At 45.7% G+C, this 23073-nt stretch overlaps 1 protein-coding gene across 6 annotated transcripts in view; it reads left to right on the top strand.

Annotated features, from left to right (window-relative positions):
* The first annotated feature begins 22331 nt into the window (after positions 1–22331).
* Positions 22332–23073, top strand: part of IGSF9B (immunoglobulin superfamily member 9B) — an 82127-nt gene continuing 81385 nt past the window's right edge. For all 6 annotated transcript variants that reach the window (XR_012679921.1, XR_012679920.1, XR_012679922.1 and 3 more), the window contains exon 1: positions 22332–22616. Coding sequence is in view for 3 of the 6 variants with exons in the window: in XM_075190604.1 (XP_075046705.1) it covers positions 22553–22616 (64 nt within the window). In the remaining 3 variants the exon portion in view is untranslated. The remainder of the gene's footprint in view (positions 22617–23073) is intronic.

Below are 23073 nucleotides of genomic sequence, written 5' to 3'. Positions count from 1 at the left end.
GTCCCAATGGTTAATGCTGGGACAGTTGGGTTTTGCCTGGCAGACGTCGGACTGACTGCTCTCTTCTCCACCACCATATTTAAATAAACTATTTAAATTTGCTACACTCGGGTCTTGTGTCAGTTATTTAAGGTTATAGTTAAATAGGGGTAAGAAGGTAAAGGAAGTCATGATATCAAACGTTAAGCCTTTTATGATCCTCAGGAGAGAAGTGTGTTGCTCTGGCAATGAACAGATCTCAGCAGCAGGTTTAAATAGGGTGTTTAAAGCAACTATTGGCTGCACAGTACATGCAATCACAGCTGCTGAATCTGGTTGGTCTGGAATGATCATCTGACTGCATCCAAGATGGCCGCACCCATGCTGCAGAACAAGCAGTATGTGTTTGTTTACAAATGAAGATGTGATGAGCAGGAATGCTGCAGGTGACCAGGAGGGACCCGGGTAGCCGTAATATGACAGCGGCGGATGTGGTAAGTGCAGCTATAACCCTGATGTGTGACAGGAGTCTTACAGTAGCACAGATTTAAGAAGTTAAATCACTAAAATGTCAGTTTGCTTGTTCACATTAAGCTATTTATATAAACCTGAACCTATGGTAACAAGCCACAGCGATGACAATCCATTACCAGAGGCAGACCATTAAGATACTCCCAGATCCAGGTTTTCATAGATGGAATGAAAATATAGCTCAGTGCAACCCAGAGTTAGGCAGTTCAAATCTTGCAGAGGTGTCAGCTGACATAAAATTGACGTAACTGTGGCAGCAAGCAGCAACTTTTTGGACGTATGAAATGTGTGGCTTCAGCAACAAAACAATTGCGCCGTTTTGGTAAATAGCCCCGATCATACACTATAGACTCAGCATGAGAACAGAGATGCTCTGGTAGCAAAAGAGACTCTCAGGTGGCAGGTAAGTCATAGTTGCCTACTCTCCTGGAATGTTCGGGAGACTCCTGAATTTCTGGGAGTCATCTCAGACTCCCGGGTTCTTGGCAAGTTCATAAAGTTATCTGTGGGGGCAGGGGTTAGTGACACCATTCATGCATCATTGTGGCCCCCTGCTGTAATAGAGTAAAATGGTTTTGAAAGTTTAGGGGGCAAAGCCACGTGACACGTCCAACTTGACCACGTTCCCAAAAATAGCCAGCAAGATCTTCCCTCCGAGAGGGGAGATTACAAAAGTTGGTATGTATGAGGCAAGTACTTAGGAGAACCCTAACCCCAAGATAAGAGCTGGATTATCATGAGCCCTGACACTCTGGTGACCAGAATATGGTATGTTCAATCTACTGTAGCCACCAGAATATGGACCGAGCATTGTACTCTGGTCACCAGAATATGGACCGAGCATTCAACTCTGGCCACCAGAATATGGACCGAGCATTGTACTCTGGTCACCAGAATATGGACCGAGCATTCAACTCTGGCCACCAGAATATGGACCGAGCATTGTACTCTGGTCATTAGAATATGGACCGAGCATTGTAGTCTGGTCACCAGAATATGGACTGAGCATTGTACTCTGGTCACCAGAATATGGACTGAGCATTGCACTCTGGGCACCAGAATATGGGCCGAGCATTGTACTCTGGTCATTAGAATATGGATTGATCATTGCACTCTGGTCACCAGAATATGGACCGAGCATTCAACTCTGGCCACCAGAATATGGACCGAGCATTGTACTCTGGCCACCAGAATATGGACCGAGCATTCAACTCTGGCCACCAGAATATGGACCGAGCATTGTACTCTGGTCACCAGAATATGGACCGAGCATTCAACTCTGGCCACCAGAATATGGACCGAGCATTGCACTCTGGCCACCAGAATATGGACCGAGCATTGCACTGTAGTTACCAGAATATGGGATTTTCAATCTACTGTAGCCTCTCTAGGAGGAAGGAGTTATAAATGTAAGATGCAACCCAATTTGCATATGGACGTAGGCACACGCATTTTTTGTGCACTTGCGCAGTACAGAAATGCATACTTCATGCTAAGCAAATGGGCATATGTCCAACTCTGCATGAGCCATAATGTGTTTTCATGAACTGATTAAACATAAGGTCACATGGAAGCTCTATGTATTTGAAATATTTCACCCAGCAGTGGGCTGTTCCATGCTGTGGTCTGACATTTAAATTGCACTTTTTAAGCTTCGTACAAAAGTTTATGTGAATAAGCCCTAAACCTGAGCAGAATGTAGTGTCACGTCTCATTGTACTAAAGCATCATTTCTACTAGGCATCTAACTCAACATCTCCCACACCAATGAGCTCGGTGGCTTAGTGGTTAACACTTCTGCCTCACAATCTTATGTGTGTGGTGTTTGCATGGGTTTCCTCCACGCGCTCTGGTTTTCTCCCACAATCCAAATACACTAGTACTAGTACCTACTAATTGGCTGCTATCAAATTGATCCTAGTCTGTCTGTATTTTAGGGAATTCAGACTGTAAGCTCTATTGGGACTGATGTGAGTGTTCTCTGTACAGCGCTGCGGAATTAGTGGCGCTATATAAATAAATAGATGATGATGATGTCAGCTATCTTCCCATTTCCAAAGCGACTATCATTCTGTTGCAAGACACAGAAGCGTTGTCATTCTGCTGTTAGTCATAAACATGATTTGTTATAGTAGAGAAGTATACCATTATGTACCCTCTGATTTGCATCACTGCATGCGGTGGGAAAGGCTGACCTTGCAGAAGTGAGTTACAATTGAACACGTGAGTCTAGAATACAGGGCGCGAACTGCGTCAATAGTCTGATCTCTCTCCTACAACTGTGTTATGTGAGCATAGGTGTGAAAAGCAGCTTAACCCACTGACGGCTAAACAAGAAAACAGAGACTCATCTCCACTCTGCTCCAGCACTATGCTACAGACTGAAGGGTTATTACAGTGTAGTGTAGCCGCCCCCACAGATATAACCTGTGATCGCATCATCCTCACATTCACAAGCTCACTCGTGATCAACCCTCTTACTTTGATTGATTAGATGTCCTTGTGAAAGTAGCATGTAAGCTGCCAGGTGTGAGGTGTCTGTTATTTCAGATGATGACAGTGTTTAGAATATGAAATCTGGAATGAGGAAGTGGGATTTGAATACCTGGCCCACATATACTTATATACTGAGATGTTAAACCCCTTAGGGAGTTAGAGTGAATCAGTCAGTAGGTTAAACATTACAGTTCTCATAGCAAGAACCCGCTGTGCGTACAACTCTCCCGCATGTCAGGAGGCTATTCACAGATGTGCAGCACAGTGGCTCAGTGGTTAGCACTTCTGCCTCACAGCGCTGGGGTCATGAGTTCAATTCCCAATCATGGCCTTATCTGTGTGGAGTTTGTATGTTCTCCCTGTGTTTGCGTGGGTTTCCTCCGGGTGCTCCGGTTTCCTCCCACACTCCAAAAACATACTAGTAGGTTAATTGGCTGCTATGAAATTAACCCTAGTTTCTCTGTCTGCGTGTCTCTCTGTCTGTGTGTGTGTTAGGAAATTTAGACTGTAAGCTCCAATGGGGCAGGGACTGATGTGAGTGAGTTCTCTGTACAGCGCTGCGGAATTAGTGGCGCTATATAAATAAATGGTGATCATGATGATGATGATTGTCTATTGTAAACCATATTGGTTGTGAGATATCGTATGTAATCCACATGATATAAAGCTTTACCCAACCTCAATCTTAATAATTAATATAAATAGTGTGAACTAAACTTGTTATTGGCAATAAGAAAGAATAGACAATACTGCTGTCCTGGATAAATGACACAATATGGTGTTCCCATGTAATGTATTAAATCCTGCCAACTGGCATCACAAGGGGCAGATTTATCAAGTTGTCCTGTTTCTGGGGAAAATAGATGATACACCAGCAACAGGGATGTTTTTTGTTTCACTCTATATATTAAAGTCGCTAGCACTGCAAAGCAAAGGCTTCCGTATACTTTGTATCAAGTATTGAAGTGATGCTAACAGAAGAGACCACTGTAAACAATCATTTATTTCATACTTGCTTCAGTTGGAATCTGTTTAAATGGTTCACGCCATCGCACCACACCCCAAAAATTAATATTATTTTCTTGTAAGGAAAACATTAAACATTGATAAAATATGAGTTTATGACTCATATCTTATATATACACTCAGGGCCTGATTCATTAAGGAAAGTAAAGCATAAGTATGAGAAACTTTGCAGATTTATAGTTGGGGTAGGACATGTCCTAGATCAACTTTAACTTTCAGTGTACAAATAAGCTATCAAGTATGTGTGCGCTACATGACAAAACAGCCAGTATTTATCTTATGTGCAAAGTAATAAACTCATTTGCACCACTTACTTTGTAGCATGCTTTTGTCCAGAAGAAAATGTACTCATTTTTTTGCTTTCCTTTCCTTAATGAATCAGTTCCATTCTGCGTAAATCAGCTCTGCACACTCCTGAATTCAACAAGGGACAGATCTGAAGATACGAGCGCTGATGAATTTGGGTGTAGGTCTGCTCTGCAGTACTACTCAAGACACTGCAGAATACGTCCAATACTTGTGTGGATTATACATTAGCAAAAGAACGCACCTAAAAAAAAAATATTATTGAATTAATGTTACATGTTAATAATATAGGCATTAATGACAAAACAATTAAAAACAAAAAAAATATGTTTGTTATATTCCATGAAATATATTAGGATTATCTTAATGTCTACTGAACATAAAATACATTTTTATAGTTGCTGCTGATTGCAAGCACATGTTATAGCTGTATACACAGCCGTCATGACTAGTACTCAGCCCTGTAACCGAAGCAAGAGATACAGCAGAGAATCAAGTAATGTTGGGATGCCTAACGCTTGATGCTAATGTGGCTGCGTGCGCTCAGGTTTGGCACTTCCTTACTGTACACTGACTACAGGAGAACACCCCTTTCCCCACCCCATCCAGAAATTGTAGGTTGTAGAAAGTGTCCTTTACGTACATAGACGCAGTGAACATTGCTGCGCTTAGTTACGTATGACCCAGTTCTGGGCATGTGCAATGTGAATTTGCGTGTGATATGCACAAATTCGGCAGATAGGTGCTTTGATGAATCAACTCCCCTATCTCTATCATCCTGGCCACTGAGCTACAAGTCCGGCTACTGGAGATATACTTTCTCTATGTGAAAAACTTTAGATTTCCTTGTTAAATAGAAATCCAGAGAAAAGACTATGAAATCTTCATAAGTTTTGTGAGGTCCTGTTACAGTTCTATACAGTGTCCTTGGTCAGATTCCGGGGGGGGGGGTGACTTGGTTTGATGCAGGAATAGGAGGGTCTCTGAGTAACTCATCTCACAGTTCCTTTCCCCTGTGTTTGAGAAGGTTCCAAAAGTTCAGAAGGGGGGGTGCGGGGAGAGTAAGTATAGAAGTCACCATCTGCTGAAAGCAGCTGAAGTCATCTCTGCCTTTATTCCCAGAAATACAGTGAATCACCTGGATTTGTCACACAGGGTCCTCGCTCAGACACCACCCACTCTCTGCTCTGTGCACAGAATGTGAGGGGGAGCACAAGCCGGGGTCCTTGTATGTTTCATCATGTACAAAAGGTATCAGTGTATGGAGAGAGCTGGTTCCCAACACTCCCACTCGTACATTAACCTCTATGTGGAACAACTCATTCTGCACTGTGAGTGGATTGGCAGATCTTAATGTATAGCCTGTCATCCATTCCACCCAGACCTTACTAATGTGCAATTAAATGGGTGTAGTTTGTTTTAACTGTTTACACTCTCTGGGTCTGATTCATTAAGGAAAGTGAGGCAAAAGAGGACAAACCATGTTACAATGCAAGGGGTGCAAATTAGTTTTAAAAGGCTTACGGTTGATAACATAACCAAAAGCCCTTAGTCTTAACCTTAACTCTTAAGTAATAAAAGACACCAAAACTGATTTGTTAGCAAAACACTCTTATTTATTTATAATAAACTGTAACTGCTACAGTGATGGGACAACACTGTACTCGACCTTCCATCCATAAGCGTACACTCTTTCTTAAACTTAATGGGACATCCATCCCCAGGCATCCCGGAACCTGCACGCCTCTGGGCTACTCACAATGCACCACAAGTCAGCCCAGATGAGCTGTACTTGCACTGAACCAAAGCCGACTGTTAGAAGGGCACGGGTTTCAAACACCTGACTACCATATATGTGTGCTTTGCCACTTTGCTTATCTTGTACAGTGTTGAACCTGCTAATTTAAAGGCTGCCCCAGCCACTGGACGGCAGACCATGCCATTTCCATGCTCAACAAGCGCCTCCAGTTACCTCCGGGGCTGAACCATAATACCCGTACTATACCAAGGCCCATCGACATGTGACACCAAGTACATCCAGAGCTGAACCACAGCCCGTACTATGCCACGGCCCTCGGACATGTGACACCAAGTACATCCAGAGCTGAACCACAGCCCGTCTATGCCACGGCCCTCGGACATGTGTCACCAAGTACATCCAGAGCTGAACCACAGCCCGTCTATGCCACGGCCCTCGGACATGTGTCACCAAGTACATCCAGAGCTGAACCACAGCCCGTTCTATGCCACGGCCCTCGGACATGTGACACCAAGTACATCCAGAGCTGAACCACAGCCCGTCTATGCCACGGCCCTCGGACATGTGTCACCGAGCACATCCAGAGCTGAACCACAGCCCGTACTATGCCACGGCACTCGGACATGTGGCACTGAGTACCTCCAGAGCTGAACCACAGCCCGTACTATGCCACGGCCCTCGGACATGTGGCACCGAGCACATCCAGAGCTGAACCACAGCCCGTACTATGCCACGGCCCTCGGACATGTGACACCAAGTACATCCAGAGCTGAACCACAGCCCGTCTATGCCACGGCCCTCGGACATGTGTCACCGAGCACATCCAGAGCTGAACCACAGCCCGTACTATGCCACGGCACTCGGACATGTGGCACCGAGTACCTCCAGAGCTGAACCACAGCCCGTACTATGCCACGGCCCTCGAACATGTGGCACCGAGTACCTCCAGAGCTGAACCACAGCCCGTACTATGCCACGGCCCTCGAACATGTGACACCGAGCACATCCAGAGCTGAACCACAGCCCGTACTATGCCACGGCACTCGGACATGTGGCACCGAGCACATCCAGAGCTGAACCACAGCCCGTACTATGCCACGGCCCTCAAACATGTGGCACCGAGTACCTCCAGAGCTGAACCACAGCCCGTACTATGCCACGGCCCTCGGACATGTGGCAGCGAGCACATCCAGAGCTGAACCACAGCCCGTACTATGCCACGGCCCTCGAACATGTTGCACCGAGCACATCCAGAGCTGAACCACAGCCCGTACTATGCCACGGCCCTCAAACATGTGGCACCGAGTACCTCCAGAGCTGAACCACAGCCTGTACTATGCCACGGCTTGCTTCTTTTGCTGGCACCTCATACATCTAGGGCTGAGCCACAGCACTCGTACCATACCATGGATGTATCTCCTTGTTGGACCATCATACCTCTGGGGCTGAGCCACAGCACTCGTACCATACCACGAGCCCATGCTTCAATTGGCACCTCATACCTCTGGCCTGTGCATCCTGTGGCCACTTGTACAGAAGTACGACATGCTGTACCTCCAGTAGGCAGCAAACACTTGAACGAGGACTCGGGAATGGGAGGGAGGGATTGCTTTGTTGGGCCAAGAGAGTGAGCTAACTCCACCCCACTCTTTTTAAACTGATCCCTTGTCCCTGCCCCTTCACTACACTTGTTTGTACATTACCACACCTACTCACTTTGTTAACCCTTAGTAATCCAAAATGGTTATGTACACAAACCACAGCTTTTACTCTCCCTTGGTCTTAATCCATCCCTCAGTTCTAAATTAAATACAGAAGGAATGAAACAAACAGGCCTATTTATCATCATTTGCCAGATTGGGGGGAATAATAATATTTTTGATTACCACTTATCACAGTGATAAACTATCTAATATTACCACAACTTATCCATATAAACTCCAGCTTCAAGTGTCTGCCCCGGTGAGTGTTTCAGAGCGAACTCCTAGCATCTCATTATCGCCATAGAGAAAGTTATCTCTTCTGGATTGACTAGTGATAGGATATTCTCTGCATGTTCAGTATCTTATCTTCCAGCTGGCTCTGCCTCCATCTGCAAGAATCGGTTTGACAATGGTATGTTAGGAAGACCATGTCTTCACAACCTGTTAGATATTGTGAGATTCCTGCCCATAAATGGGCAATAGGGCAATGTGCCACAGACAGGATACAATCATGCAAACTACCACAATTCACTCATTAACCGTAATGTTCACTAGAAATCACAAACAAATGCTGATTTTATTTCAGTTTTGTGCTAAAACCAACTTTTATGAGGAAACCCCTCTATTTGGTGAACTGGTCTGCGTATTTCTGCAACCAGGTCAGTGAAGGAGTTTAGGCTGCTATCAGATATTGTGAGGCCAAGCAACTATGAAACAGGGCCCCCTCCTCCTTGACCGCGTCACTGCCCCTCAGTCCAGTGGAAGCAGAGGTGTAGCATGCACATCCGGGGTAACCATATGCCCCACAGACCTGCCCACATGCCCAAATACTTCCTTACATGCCCTTTACATGCCCCTCAGATCTTTGTACAGGGGAAGTATCCTGGAGAACATTCTGTGACCTTCTCCTACAGTAGACATTTTCAAAATAGCCCCATCAGACCCCACATAACAATAATACCAGCCAACATTATGAAGGTTCAGATGTTAATACATGAGAGATAACACAGGGCTTTTTTTGGTTTAAAAAAACTTCAGTGTGAATTATATGTTGTAAAAATAAAATAAAAAAGTATATTTTTCAGTGGGAAATCCAGACTTAATTTTTTCAGTGGCTCTTATACTAGACTGTGGTGGAACTAGCGTTGTTGAAGATGGTGCAGCGGTTATGGGGCCTGGAGGTGAACGTGAGCCCGTGGCTGCTGCACAACAGTCAACAGTGGTGGTTCTGTCACTACACCCACTATCATCTCATGGTTATTGGCGTCATTGGGAGGACAGACTGCTTTGCCTGGCCGCAGTGCAATATTCGGAGGAGGGGGGGGGGTTGTCTGGTGATGCAATCCATCCTCCAGTGACCCCTCTCTGCTCTTCTGCCACTGATTGAACCATCATTTAACGTTATGCTGCTGCAGGTCTACCAAGGGACTGTGCTCAGGACGGCACAGAGCCGGATTTAGACCTCATAGGGCCCTGGGCAAGATACTGGTTTGGGGCCCCCCCTCAGTGAAACAATCCATAGCAATACTTTTTTTTTTTTTTTAAAGCATAGATTATATTAACTGTTAATACCTACTAGAAAAGATAGTGCAGACAATGTTATACCAATAAATATTAACTTTTAATTAAATCCTTATATAAAACAGAGCACAAATAATGTTGTACATAGCTTTAAATGTTAAGAATTCTTAACCCAAACTTTTTTGTAACTGAACACTTGAAATATGCAGAAATACATATAAACGTAAAAAAGGACTATGAACCATATCCAGACTGAAGGAAGCTCTGCCACATAACTATTATAGTCCAGGAGAAGATATGCCCCCCCCCCCCCCCCCCCCCCCATGATTTCTCACTATTTCAAGACTGAAGAGTGGACATTATTACAATAGAGATAATTACATTTAAATAATAGGAGTTTTTTCAATAATCTGTTACTTTTCATTACTCACGTTTGCTGATGAAAGGAGTTATTTCACTCCCTGACGGTTGGTATTATTGGCCCAACTCTGCACAGCCTACCTGGATCCTCCGTATGATGTCACACCCAGGCCAAGCACACCCAGGCCAAGCACACCCAGGCCAAGCACACCCAGGCCAAGCACACTGAGCCTGCGCACGCTCTCACTGCTCCCTCCTACAAAAAATGTTTTTGACAAATAAGTTGCAGAACTATAGAAGAGGAAAAAATGTCCCCACCTTCATCACTTTTGCTCCTCCAACACTGTTTCCCCATTAGTACACTGTACTCGCTTCATCACACTGTGCCCTCCAACATGCTTTTGCCCTTTTATCATCACACTGTGCCCTCCAACATGCTTTTGCCCTTTTATCATCACACTGTGCACCCTTCACCATCACACTGTGCCCTCCATATTTTTGCTACCCTTGTTTATTACCCCTCACACTGCCCTCCATAAATGTTCCACCTTGCTCATGCCCCTCTGTGCCCTCCATAAATGTTCCACTTTGCTCTCATGCCCCTCTGTGCCCTTATTGCACCTTTCTCTTGCCTCTCACCCTATGTGCCACTACCTCCGTTAGCTTACCTTTCAAATTGCCTTTTTCTCTTTTGTGTTCTGTTCTTCTTGTCTTCTTTTCTTTCTTGTATGTCGCGCTGCCGCAGCTCCTCCTCTCTTCTCCGGCAGTGCTCCTCGCAGAATTCTCCCTGACACTGACGTCAGGCGTGATAACATCACGCCCGACATTCAGTGGGAGACAGGAGACTGCCGGGAGCCGACGCGCGGTCAGGTGACTATGATTTTTATTTTTTTCTTCTTAAATTAATTTTCGGCCGCAGTTCCTCTTATTATGCCGGCGGACAGAGGGGGATGGAGGGAGGAGGAGAGCGCCCCTCTACCTTGCCTTCCCCGCTCACCGTCGGCTCTGGCAGGTCCCTCTGGGACCGCTAGGCCCTAGGCAGTTGCCTAGGTTGCCTAGCGGTAAATCCGGCCCTGGTTTTTATGCGCCACTGTGTATATATAAGTAAGTGAACAGAATGTGATAGTGTTACAATGAAGGCAGTAGAAGTGGCGGTATGACATACCCCGTATACCCCCCACTTCCACCACTGTATATATAAATATATATATATATATATATATATATAATGTAAGTGACTGGAATGTGATAGTGTTACAATGTAGCAGTAGGAGAAGTGGCGGTATGACATACCCCCGTATACCCCCCACTTCCACCACTGTGTATATATATATATATATATATATATAATGTAAGTGACTGGAATGTGATAATGTTACAATGTAGCAGTAGGAGAAGTGGCGGTATGACATACCCCTATATACCCCCCACTTCCACCACTGTATATATATATATATATATATATATATATATATATAAAATGTAAGTGACTAGAATGTGATAGTGTTACAATGAAGGCAATAGGAGAAGCGGCACATACATATCACATAGCCACTTCTGTTGCCTTCATTCTAACACTATCATATTTCAGTTACTTGAACAGCTCTTGAACTCTTGAACTGATGTTTTTTTGATGTTATTAACTGTTTTCATTCCTTGTACAAAATGACCAATGGGGTTACACAAAGGGCATTATATATTAATGTAGTGGATCTAATACATCAAAGCACACTTTTTCATAATACATATATTAATAGATCTCATGTCAGTTTTCTGGGGATCATTTTATTACTGAGCTCTCCATTTCTCGCAGTTCACCTGGCACAGATTCCACGAAAATCCGAGTTCTCGATTTCTGTTTTAACTTTTTTTCATTTATAAAACTGTTTTGCAATTTGCAATACTGAATGTTCATATCATTTTAATGTATTTTTATACATTAAGCATTGTGACATTCTTCGTCATATTAAACCTCATATAATAACATTCTGTCTTTGTGTCCTCAAATGATTCACATGCTAGTTAAGCTTGGTTGTTATAAATGTTACATAAGTAAATATCAGGGCACTGTTTGGTTTTCAATAACTCAGATTTCTCAAAATATCAGCTTTGAAGCCAAATCTTGATGGTGGCAGATCCTAGTACTTAAATAGTGTGAAATAGAATTCTGGGGGCATTTTAATCATTTTTAGGCATACCAGGTAGTTTTGTTTTGATAACTCTTTCACACCTGTACATTATGCAGGCTTAGGTGACTGCTATATATGAGAAAAATTAAATAAATAAATAAATAAATGAGTGACTATGCAATTACTACCCCAGCCTTTCTGCTGGAAGTTTAAAAATTGGTCCTGCCCAGCCAAAAGGCTAGAGAGAAAAAAAGTAAGGTGTAGCTTAAAAGTGGGGATCATGTATAGTGCATTTCTCTCTCAAAATGGGGTCACCAAAAGTGTTTTTTGGGCATCCCTGGGTCATTACTCCATGGGGACTATGTCCCAGGCTTTCAAGTTACCACCCTTGTCGCCTGAGGAACAATGTAGTCTGCCCATTATAAAAGGGCCTGTTCTTCCCTGCTAGGACAGAACTACAATTGACATTAGCCAAAAGTCAAAAGGCAGAAAAGCAAACATATTAAAGACATTGCAAATTGAAATTTAGCATCAAAGTCACCAAATATCAACGATTTGCAGAAATCAGTTTACTACATTTACCCCCTTGTTGGGAGCATTTTGGGTAAAAAATGCAGATGTATAATGCCCAAAATACTTATATATTACATAGCAAGTCCTTTATATAAACCAACATTCACCAACACATACCTTTTTTAACCTACTTTATCGCTAATCTAAATCCAATAAGTCTTTTTTCTCCCATGCTCTGAATGGTCAGAGTGCAAGAAATTTGCTCTGTAGTAGTTTATTGATACAGAGTGGATACCAATCAGAGCAAAAACGCTACGTATTGGCTCTCAGCCGGTCAGTCTCAGCACAGCCCCTCTAAGGAGCAGTTCTTTAGCCATTCATAGAGTTTGTTTTAATCTTTTGTTCTACAAGTCAGGAAGAACAAAGAGGACTTAACCCCCTTCCAAGATTTAGGTGAGCAACAGAGAGGTTAAAGAGTGTATGTGTTGGGGGATGTTTATATAAATTAGTGACTTTTTCAAGTGTATAATAAGGACAAGCAGACGCTTGTACTTTCAGTATGGGGCTTTTTTTGTGTGCTCGATCCCACTAGAGAGTTCAGTCCATGATTGTTGACACTATGACAATGGGCCCCATACAGCAAGTTTCCTTCTTATAGTGCCACCATCCCAGCCTGTCATAGCCTAGTACTGGGACCTCTCCTCAAATTGTTGCTATCAGTCTAGGCTGTGAGAACTAGATTTGAGCACTTTTGGGAGGGACATTGATTTCTTTTTCTTTTTTAAACACATTTGCAAGGTCCAGGCTGATGATCTTCAGCAGCAGCATCGTGCACCAGGCACCTGTAACAGTTCCTGACAGACTTAGCTGCGGCTGGTTCGATCTCTACATAGACAACGAGAACATGACTATCACAGTGCTTGGTGTATGCTGAAACTCTCCTTCTCATCCCCGTTGTATAAAGATAGAGACTAGTAGGTGTAAGATGCTTCCAAGGCTACATAGGGACGTACTCTTACACATTTTTGTGAATCTGTGCAGTAGGGAAATATTTTACCAAATAAAAAGGACTTGGCTCCAACTCTGCCTGTGAGGATACTGGGTTAATCTGGTTCAAATCTACCCACTTCACACTGGCTGGCCATCCACGGGTGCCTTACTATGCCAGGGAAGCCAGCCCAATACCTTCTAAGGCAGGCCTGTCCAACCTGCGGCCCTCCAGGTGTTGTGAAACTACAAGCCCCAGCATGCTTTGCCAGTAGACAACCTGCTGATAGCTGGAAGGGCATGCTGGGACTTGTAGTTTCACAACATCTGGAGGGCCGCAGGTTGGACAGGCCTGTTCTAAGGTTCCTATAGTCACTCAGGCAAATGCATTTAGAAACCTACAACAGTACGGTTATTATAATAAAACACTAGTATATTATATATATATACAAACAGTAAATAAATACCACACAGGTTTACCACATCACTTGTCCCTTATCCCAATAACTTAAGGAGTTACAGTCACCTGGCTGTCCTGACTTGAAGCCCCATGGATATGCAGAGATAGTCCACTGTTAGAGAACGGCAACTCAACACTAGACCTTGTACCATCCAGGAATCAATCCACAGAATCAAATGCTTCCACCCTGGAGTGGTTCCTTAACCAGGGTCAAATTTCCACAGTGCTTTCCCCACCATGAGCAAACCCCTGGCACTCTCCCTCTTAAACATTGGTGAGTGCTGGATCAGGGGGGAGTGGCGATGAGCTGTGCTTCCACAGAAACTCCCCTGCTGGGTTGCAAATAAAATGTCTGGACTAGTCTTGTAGAGGACAATGGATACTAATTGGCCTTTCCCATCTCCAGATAAAGGATAGCAGTCAGCCCCTCACCTGTGTCCTGGAACTTGATCCTTACCCTTACCCATAACTCACCTGGCTTCACTTTAAGAACAATGAATAACAGATTCATTGCAATATCAACAATATACAATAATCAATATACATATTTATAATGAACTACAATGTCCCATTATCCACATGTAATTAGACACTGCATTTGTACTTTGGTGAGCTGGGGAACATAAACAGGACTATAAAAAGTACATGTTGTAAAGCTAAACATTTTTGAGAAACGAGGGACAGGCTGGTTAAGGTGTTATCAAACTAGTTTTGTCCCTTTATTTCTAAACTGTTGTTTTTGTGGGCAGGCTGGCCTTCATATCAGCTGAGGCCCGTGGCTAGGGAGGCTGGCCTTCATTTCAGATGAGGCCCGTGGCTAGGGAGGCTGGCCTTCATTTCAGATGAGGCCCGTGGCTAGGGAGGCTGGCCTTAATATCAGATGAGGCCCGTGGCTAGGGAGGCTGGCCTTCATATCAGATGAGGCCCGTGGCTAGGGAGGCTGGCCTTCATATCAGATGAGGCCCGTGGCTAGGGAGGCTGGCCTTCATATCAGATGAGGCCCGTGGCTAGGGAGGCTGGCCTTCATTTCAGATGAGGCCCGTGGCTAGGGAGGCTGGCCTTCATTTCAGATGAGGCCCGTGGCTAGGGAGGCTGGCCTTCATTTCAGATGAGGCCCGTGGCTAGGGAGGCTGGCCTTAATATCAGATGAGGCCCGTGGCTAGGGAGGCTGGCCTTCATATCAGATGAGGCCCGTGGCTAGGGAGGCTGGCCTTAATATCAGATGAGGCCCGTGGCTAGGGAGGCTGGCCTTAATATCAGATGAGGCCCGTGGCTAGGGAGGCTGGCCTTCATATCAGATGAGGCCCGTGGCTAGGGAGGCTGGCCTTCATATCAGATGAGGCCCGTGGCTAGGGAGGCTGGCCTTCATTTCAGATGAGGCCCGTGGCTAGGGAGGCTGGCCTTCATATCAGATGAGGCCCGTGGCTAGGGAGGCTGGCCTTAATATCAGATGAGGCCCGTGGCTAGGGAGGCTGGCCTTAATATCAGATGAGGCCCGTGGCTAGGGAGGCTGGCCTTCATATCAGATGAGGCCCGTGGCTAGGGAGGCTGGCCTTCATTTCAGATGAGGCCCGTGGCTAGGGAGGCTGGCCTTCATATCAGATGAGGCCCGTGGCTAGGGAGGCTGGCCTTCATATCAGATGAGGCCCGTGGCTAGGGAGGCTGGCCTTCATATCAGATGAGGCCCGTGGCTAGGGAGGCTGGCCTTAATATCAGATGAGGCCCGTGGCTAGGGAGGCTGGCCTTAATATCAGATGAGGCCCGTGGCTAGGGAGGCTGGCCTTCATTTCAGATGAGGCCCGTGGCTAGGGAGGCTGGCCTTCATTTTAGATTAGACAAAAAAAAGGGAATTGAGGAGCTGCCCTAAAATTGAACCCTTTTTGTGAGAAGTGTCAGAACTTATCAGTAAGGTCTCCCACTTATCATTCCCTTTCCATTCTTCCTTCTGCCTCGTCTACCACCTGGAGTCCACATACTAGTATGAACGTTCCCTGCCCACATTATTACAGCGGCCAGATGTCTAATCCTAAGAAACTGGAAAAACCCTGAACCTCCCACTATCACTGCCATAATAGCTAGTATTTGGCAGATATATAAAATGGAGCACATCACTAGCATTCTCCACGACCATCCCAACCAATTCCTGACAACTTGGCAATCCTGGGCAGAGTACTTTGATACCTGAGATCTTCCACACTCTTTGCTCACATGGGAACTGAGAGACCACTATCCAACCTCACCTCTATTCCCTCCTTCCTCCCTGCCCTTTTCTTCCCTCTACTAACATTCCCCAGCTATTCCAGCCCTCCCCTCATTCCTCTTCTCCTTAGAACGCTTCATTTTTGGTACTATATTATCCAATGTGTCTAGTTAGTTAGATAAACGTATGCCCCTGTCCACTTGATAAAGTTCTTTATTGTGGAAATGCTCTCATTCTGATTGGTGCATGTTTACATTCTACTCCTTCTGTACCACTCCCCCGCACTCCTGATTTCACCATAACTTCAAAAAAACTTTATTTAAAAAACAGAGAAATGAAGGAGTTACAAATATTTATCAATATGTTTGATCCCAGGGATGAGTAGGAGTCTTTGTCACCACTTTTTGCAGTAATAAAAAATGCATTATCATTGGCATTTATAAAAAAAAAATCTCAGGGGCATCTGAGCTATACTCAGCTACCTGCAATACTGGCAGAGAGTGTTAACGGTTGAACGCCAGATTCCTTAGCTGCACTCATGGGTAAGCGGGGTTGGCGAGCATTAGTTCCAATTAAAATAAAATGAACATAGTTTAAGAATAGATCTAGATTGATTTTTCCACACTAGCCCTATACTCTCCCCTTCTTCATCTCTCCTTTACCTCTCACCCGTCTATTTGTTATCTATCCTACCCCCTTTTTTACTCTTAAAGTAATTGATTTGCCTTTTCATTGTCTTTATTATTGTGTTTTTTCTAGTAATATATTGCTCAGTATTTGTTATATTGGACTCAGTCTGCTGTTGTTTTAATATTGGTCTGTTTTCATCTGACAATACTAAATAAAAAATATAAAAAAATAGATTGATTTAAAAATGAAATGAAAAGTTCATTAATAATGCTTTTTTCCTAGGAATAAAGCTTTTTTTTCTTAAATCTGGAGATAGCGATAAAAGAACAGGCAGTACAGAGCTATAAGTCTACAGGACACTGCTCAAACAGGCTTCTCTACGCAGAGAACCGTAACATCATCAGGGTTATCGCCAGCAATAACAATGTTGTAGCCCAGTCACTGGCAAAAGAGTTTTTCTACCTTTAATAAATCTGTCCATGTGTGTGAAATGTGTTATGTATTTATTTTCTTTTACATAAGTTTATGAGTGCAATTTAATACAAAGATCATTTACAACTTGCAAACTAGTGTACACACCTCTCAGGGCTCTGATTCTGATATATGATCAGGGCCGCTAAGAGGAATTTTGGTCCCCGGAACAGCAGCTTCTTGGGGCCACTTTCATAGCGGCAAAAGGGGACGTGGACACAGATTGGTGGCTCCTACCTCTACACAAGCAGACCAGGGCCATTAGGTAGGCCCAAGGCTTGCTCCCCCCTCTCTCTGCACCCTTGCAAATGATATATGAGGTTCCTGTTGGCAATCAGTAAACTCAGGTGAATAAAACAAGTACTTGTGTATACTATGAGGGAACTGTAAAACTATGGAGGAAGCAGAATGTGGAGTTAAACTGACCTTAATATGAAGACAAATTAACTCGCTCATTTTTGGTATTTTTATACCATATGGAGTTACTGTAATTGACGTCTACTATAGACAGGCTGTATTCGCATCAGAGGAACATGGTCCTTCCCAGGTGCTGTATCAGGTCTCTCACAGGCTCCTGAGTAAGGTGGAACCAGCAGGTGAACATAATCATCTTAAACCCTTCTAAGAACAAGGTATTCATTAACCTTCGGGATGCCAGATCTACAACAATGGTAACAATTCTGTCATCTCACTTTGAGCAAAAGGTCTTGACAATGACACAACACTGTTATTTTGCTTACTCCTTAGTAAGTTTTGTTTAAAAAAATTGATAAAAACAAAAGGATCGAATTCAGAACTCAATGGGCCTGATTCATTAAGGAGAGGAAAGCAAACAAAAGGTAACTTGGCACCTTGTCAAAACCATGTTGCATTGGAGGGGAGGTAAATTTACAATGTGATGGTAGATATATAGTTGGGTAGGGCATGTCTTAGATCAACTTTAAATGTCAGTGTACAAAAAAACCTATGAAGTGCATGTGTGCTACATGAAAGAAAAAAAAAAGCTGATATTTAACATCTGTGCAAAATAATAAACTAATTTACACCCTTTGTATTGTAACATGATTTGTCCAGGAGAAAATGTACTACTTTTTTCCCTTACTTTCCTTAATGAATCTCTTGAAACATAAATCACAACAATGCCTCCTAGAAGCTGATAATAATGAAACATAATAGTTTTTCAATGTTTCTGCAAGTCAAAGGTGTATTTATGGCACACGCTTATGAAATCAGTATAGATCTATCAGCAAAAGTTACAACTCACTGACAAATTTCACACATTAATGATAGACAGTGCCTAATTTTGAGTGGAGCAAATCAAAGAAAAGAACCAAATTTGCACCTGGACAAACCATGTTACAATACAAAGGTACAATATGACTTATTTTTTGGGCATGCAAGGAAAATACTGGATTTCTTTCCATGTAGCACACTGATACTTGATAGCTTTATTTTTACACTTAAATTAAAGTTGATTTATGACATGCTGTACCCCAACTATAAATCTGTCCCTACATTTTAAATGACCTCCCCTTCTAATGCAACATGTTTTTACAAAGGTGTAAATTTGCTCCTTTTCTTTGCTTTCCTTCTAATTCAAAATCAGGCCCACACTGTGCTGAATGCCTGAATTGGAAAAGTTAGGTTACTTTAAGAACACATTCATATAAAGATGGTAATTGCATGTCTATATCTATGCCCTTCTTGTTACACTGAAAATATCTACAATATATTAGTCATGGCCATTTGAGTACGTATAAACTCCTGCAAATATAGCTGTATAGATGGGGACTAATGTCATCTTTTATAAATATACTCACAACTTCTGAAAACTATAATGATATAAAGTGTTTCCCTCTAAGTACGGAAAGTGGTGCTAAAAATAAGGAGGGGATACCAGGATACTCCTAACCATTAAAACCTGCGTATAATGGGCCTGATTCATTAAGGAAAGTAAAGCAAAAAATGAATACCTTTGAACCTTGGCAAAACCATGTTACGATGCAAGGGTGCAAATTAGTTTATTATTTTGCACATAAGTTAAATACACACAAATACTTGATGGTTTTATTTCTTATCTAGAACATGCCCTATCCCCACTATAAATCTGCCATAACAGTTAAAATTTACCTTCCCCTCCCATGCGACATGGTTTTGCAAGGGTGCAAAGTTACTCATTTTTTTGCTCTCCTTTCCTTAATGAAAGAAGGGCGAGAAAAAAAATGAATGGTTAATGTAATATGTAAAAGTATGTGATAATAGTTTTAAGTGTGGTGAAGTTAAGTTCAAGTAAGATCTATACTGTGTAGTACACAAACATTGAACATGATGTATTAACAACTATTCTAGTATGGTACTTAAAGAAAATCTGGTTGGCATAGGCCAGGAAGAACATTTAGCATTCGTGCCCAGCGATAGGTTCAGTCGTTACTGCGTTATTTTGTATTTAGATGCTGCAAGTGCCATTATGACAATAATGAAAATGATTATTCTACATCTATTTAATCATCCCGTCTACTTTACATTTGCGGTTCAGCACTAACCTTAGTCAGAAAACATTTCTTAAGAGATGAATTATTATAACCTCATCATATATTTGTACAAAAACAATTAGATATCCTTAGAAAAAAGGAAAGCGTTTCGCCAGTTAATAATTGTAGGTATCTTTGGTGGGATTTATAACTGGGGCTAAAAATATATTTAAAATGAACAGAAGTCCTGACATTTACAAAATGCACCTGATTTCTAATACATTGGAACATATAAAGATCAGGGCTTGCAATGTACTAGCGCAGTGTGTGTGTATATAAAGCCATCCGCGCTGCTGGCACCAGATCCAGGCGCTGTCCACGGTGCTGGAGCTCAGCTCGATCCATCCGATCCTCATTGTAGGTCTCCCCCTTCCATTCTCCTGGCTCTTGGTGAAGGCTCCCCGGGTCCTGTATCCAGAATTAAGGAGTGGAGCACAGTGACAGCACCCGGCCCCAGCAATGCAGGATACTGCGGCTCTGTGTCAGTAGGTGACGGCTCCCCGGGTCCTGTATCCCGAGGAGCGGAGCGCACAGCACCCGGCCCCAGCAATGCAGGATACTGCGGCTCTGTGTCACTAGGTGACGGCTCCCGGGTCCTGTATCCCGAGGAGCGGAGCGCACAGCACCTGGCCCAGCAATGCGCAGGATTCTGCGGCTCTGTGTCACTAGGTGACGGCTCCCCGGGTCCTGTATCCCGAGGAGCGGAGCGCACAGCACCCGGCCCAGCAATGCGCAGGATACTGCGGCTCTGTGTCACTAGGTGACGGCTCCCCCGGTCCTGTATTCCGAGGAGCGGAGCTCACAGTGAGGGGTCCCCGGGTCCTGTATCCCGAGGAGCGGAGTGCACAGCACCCGGCCCCAGCAATGCGCAGGATACTGCGGCTCTGTGTCACTAGGTGACGGCTCCCCGTGTCCTGTATCCCGAGGAGCGGAGCACACTGATAGCTCCCCAGGTCCTGTATCCCGAGGAGCAGAGCGCACAGTGACGGCTCCCCGGGTGCTGTATCCCGAGGAGCGGAGCACAGTGACGGCTCCCGGTCCTGTATCCGGAGGAGCGGAGCACAGTGACGGCTCCCTGGATCCTGCATTCCGAGGAGCCGAGCGCACAGCACCCGGCCCCAGCAATGTGCAAGATTCTGCGGCTCTGTGTCACTAGATGACGGCTCCCCGGGTCCTGTATCCCAAGAAGCGGAGCTCACAGTGACGGCTCCCGGGTCCTGTATCCCGAGGAGCGGAGCTCACAGTGACGGCTCACCGGGTGCTATATCCCGAGGAGCGGAGCTCACAGTGACGGCTCCCCTGGTGCTGTATCCCGAGGAGCGGAGCTCACAGTGACGGCTCCCGGGTCCTGTATCCCGATGAGCGGAGCGCACAGTGACGGCTCCCGGGTCCTGTATCCCGAGGAGCGGAGCGCACGGCACCCGGCCCAGCAATGCGCATCATACTGCGGCTCTGTGTCACTAGGTGATGGCTCCCCAGGTCCTGTATCCCGAGGAGCGGAGCTCACAGTGACGGCTCCCTGGGTCCTGTATCCCGAGGAGCGGAGCTCACAGCACCCGGCCCAGCAATGCGCAGGATTCTGCGGCTCTGTGCCACTAGGTAACGGCTCCCGGGTCCTGTATCCCGAGGAGCGGAGCTCACAGTGACGGCTCCCTGGGTCCTGTATCCCGAGGAGCGGAGCGCACAGCACCCGGCCCAGCAATGCGCAGGATTCTGCGGCTCTGTGTTACTAGGTGATGGCTCCCCAGGTCCTGTATCCAGAGGAGCGGAGCACAGTGACGGCTCCCGGGGTCCTGTATCCCGAGGAGCGGAGCACAGTGACGGCTCCCGGTCCTGTATCCAGAGGAGCGGAGCACAGTGACGGCTCCCGGTCCTGTATCCCGAGGAGCGGAGCGCACAGCACCCGGCCCCAGCAATGTGCAGGATACTGCGGCTCTGTGTCACTAGGTGACGGCTCCCCGGGTCCTGCATCCCGAGGAGCGGAGCTCACAGTGACGGCTCCCCGGTCCTGTATCCCGAGGAGCGGAGCTCACAGTGACGGCTCCCGGTCCTGTATCCAGAGGAGCGGAGCTCACAGTGACGGCTCCCCGGGTCCTGTATCCCAAGGAGCGGAGCTCACAGTGACGGCTCCCGGGTCCTGTATCCCGAGGAGCGGAGCTCACAGTGACGGCTCCCGGGTCCTGTATCCAGAGGAGCGGAGCACAGTGACGGCTCCCGGGTCCTGTATCCCGAGGAGCGGAGCGCACAGCACCCGGCCCAGCAATGCACAGGATACTGCGGCTCTGTGTCACTAGGTGACGGCTCCCCGTGTCCTGTATCCCGAGGAGCGGAGCTCACAGTGACGGCTCCCCGGGTCCTGTATCCCGAGGAGCGAAGCACACAGCACCCGGCCCAGCAATGTGCAGGATACTGCGGCTCTGTGTCACTAGGTGACGGCTCCCCGGGTCCTGTATCCCGAGGAGCGGAGCTCACAGTGAGGACTCCCCGGGTCCTGTATCCCGAGGAGCGGAGCGCACAGTGACGGCTCCCGGTCCTGTATCCCGAGGAGCGGAGCACACAGCACCCGGCCCAGCAATGCGCAGGATACTGCGGCTCTGTGCACTCTGTGCGCCAACGCATCTTGAAACGGGATCTCCTGGCATCTCCTGCGATTGGCACCTCCCACAACCAATCACCACCTACAGTTGTCGTGATGCAGCCAATCAGAATGCCCCGTGGGCGGTACGAGCCTGTAAAGAGCCGGGCTAGGCTGCACCGTGGTCCTGGCTGCCCTGTTCTTGCTGCTGGTAGCGCTGAGAGCCCGGAGAGGGGCTGGGATGGAGAGATGGGACGCGGCCAGGAGCGAGGCATGAACAGGGCATCGGCGGGGAATGTCTGCAGCGCCCCGGGGCTCGGCAGGGACAGCACCGACCAGATATGATGATGCTCCGGACTGGTGCTCTGCAGTACTATGATTTGCTATGTGCTCACTTTGATAGCAATTGTAATCTGCGCCGGAGGACTCACTGTTCAAGGTGAGTGGAAAGTGTTTAATACCTGAGCGACATCAGCACCCAGGAGTGCAGCCCTTCCACATCCCACAGCAATGGCAGCTGGCAATATGTCAGGGCAGCAGGGATACATATTGTTCTATGCACTGCTGGGAAACCCTTACTGCTTACATCTAACATACATCAGGGGAACAGTTGTCAATCACAAGTGGGCTTAGAAATCTCATGTAATAAGAGGTTGGCATTAATGGTGTTCAGTGGTGACACCAAACTTACCTCAGTCAGATGTGTCCTCTTGACAGATCAGTGTAAGCATCTAATCTGTGGGCTTGTAGACAAGACCCTGTCACCTGTATAGACTCTGCTGTGAGAGCACATGAGGTCATGATGCATTGCACTTTATCTTGTGGTTAATGTGTCACATCCAGATTGGTAAGTGATTTGCTAGAACTGTCTCATGCGGTGTCCAGGATGCTTCTGT

Source organism: Mixophyes fleayi, chromosome 11 (assembly GCF_038048845.1).
Source record: "Mixophyes fleayi isolate aMixFle1 chromosome 11, aMixFle1.hap1, whole genome shotgun sequence".
NCBI classification, from domain to species: Eukaryota; Metazoa; Chordata; class Amphibia; order Anura; family Limnodynastidae; genus Mixophyes; species Mixophyes fleayi.
This window is presented reverse-complemented; position numbering and strand designations above follow the sequence as displayed.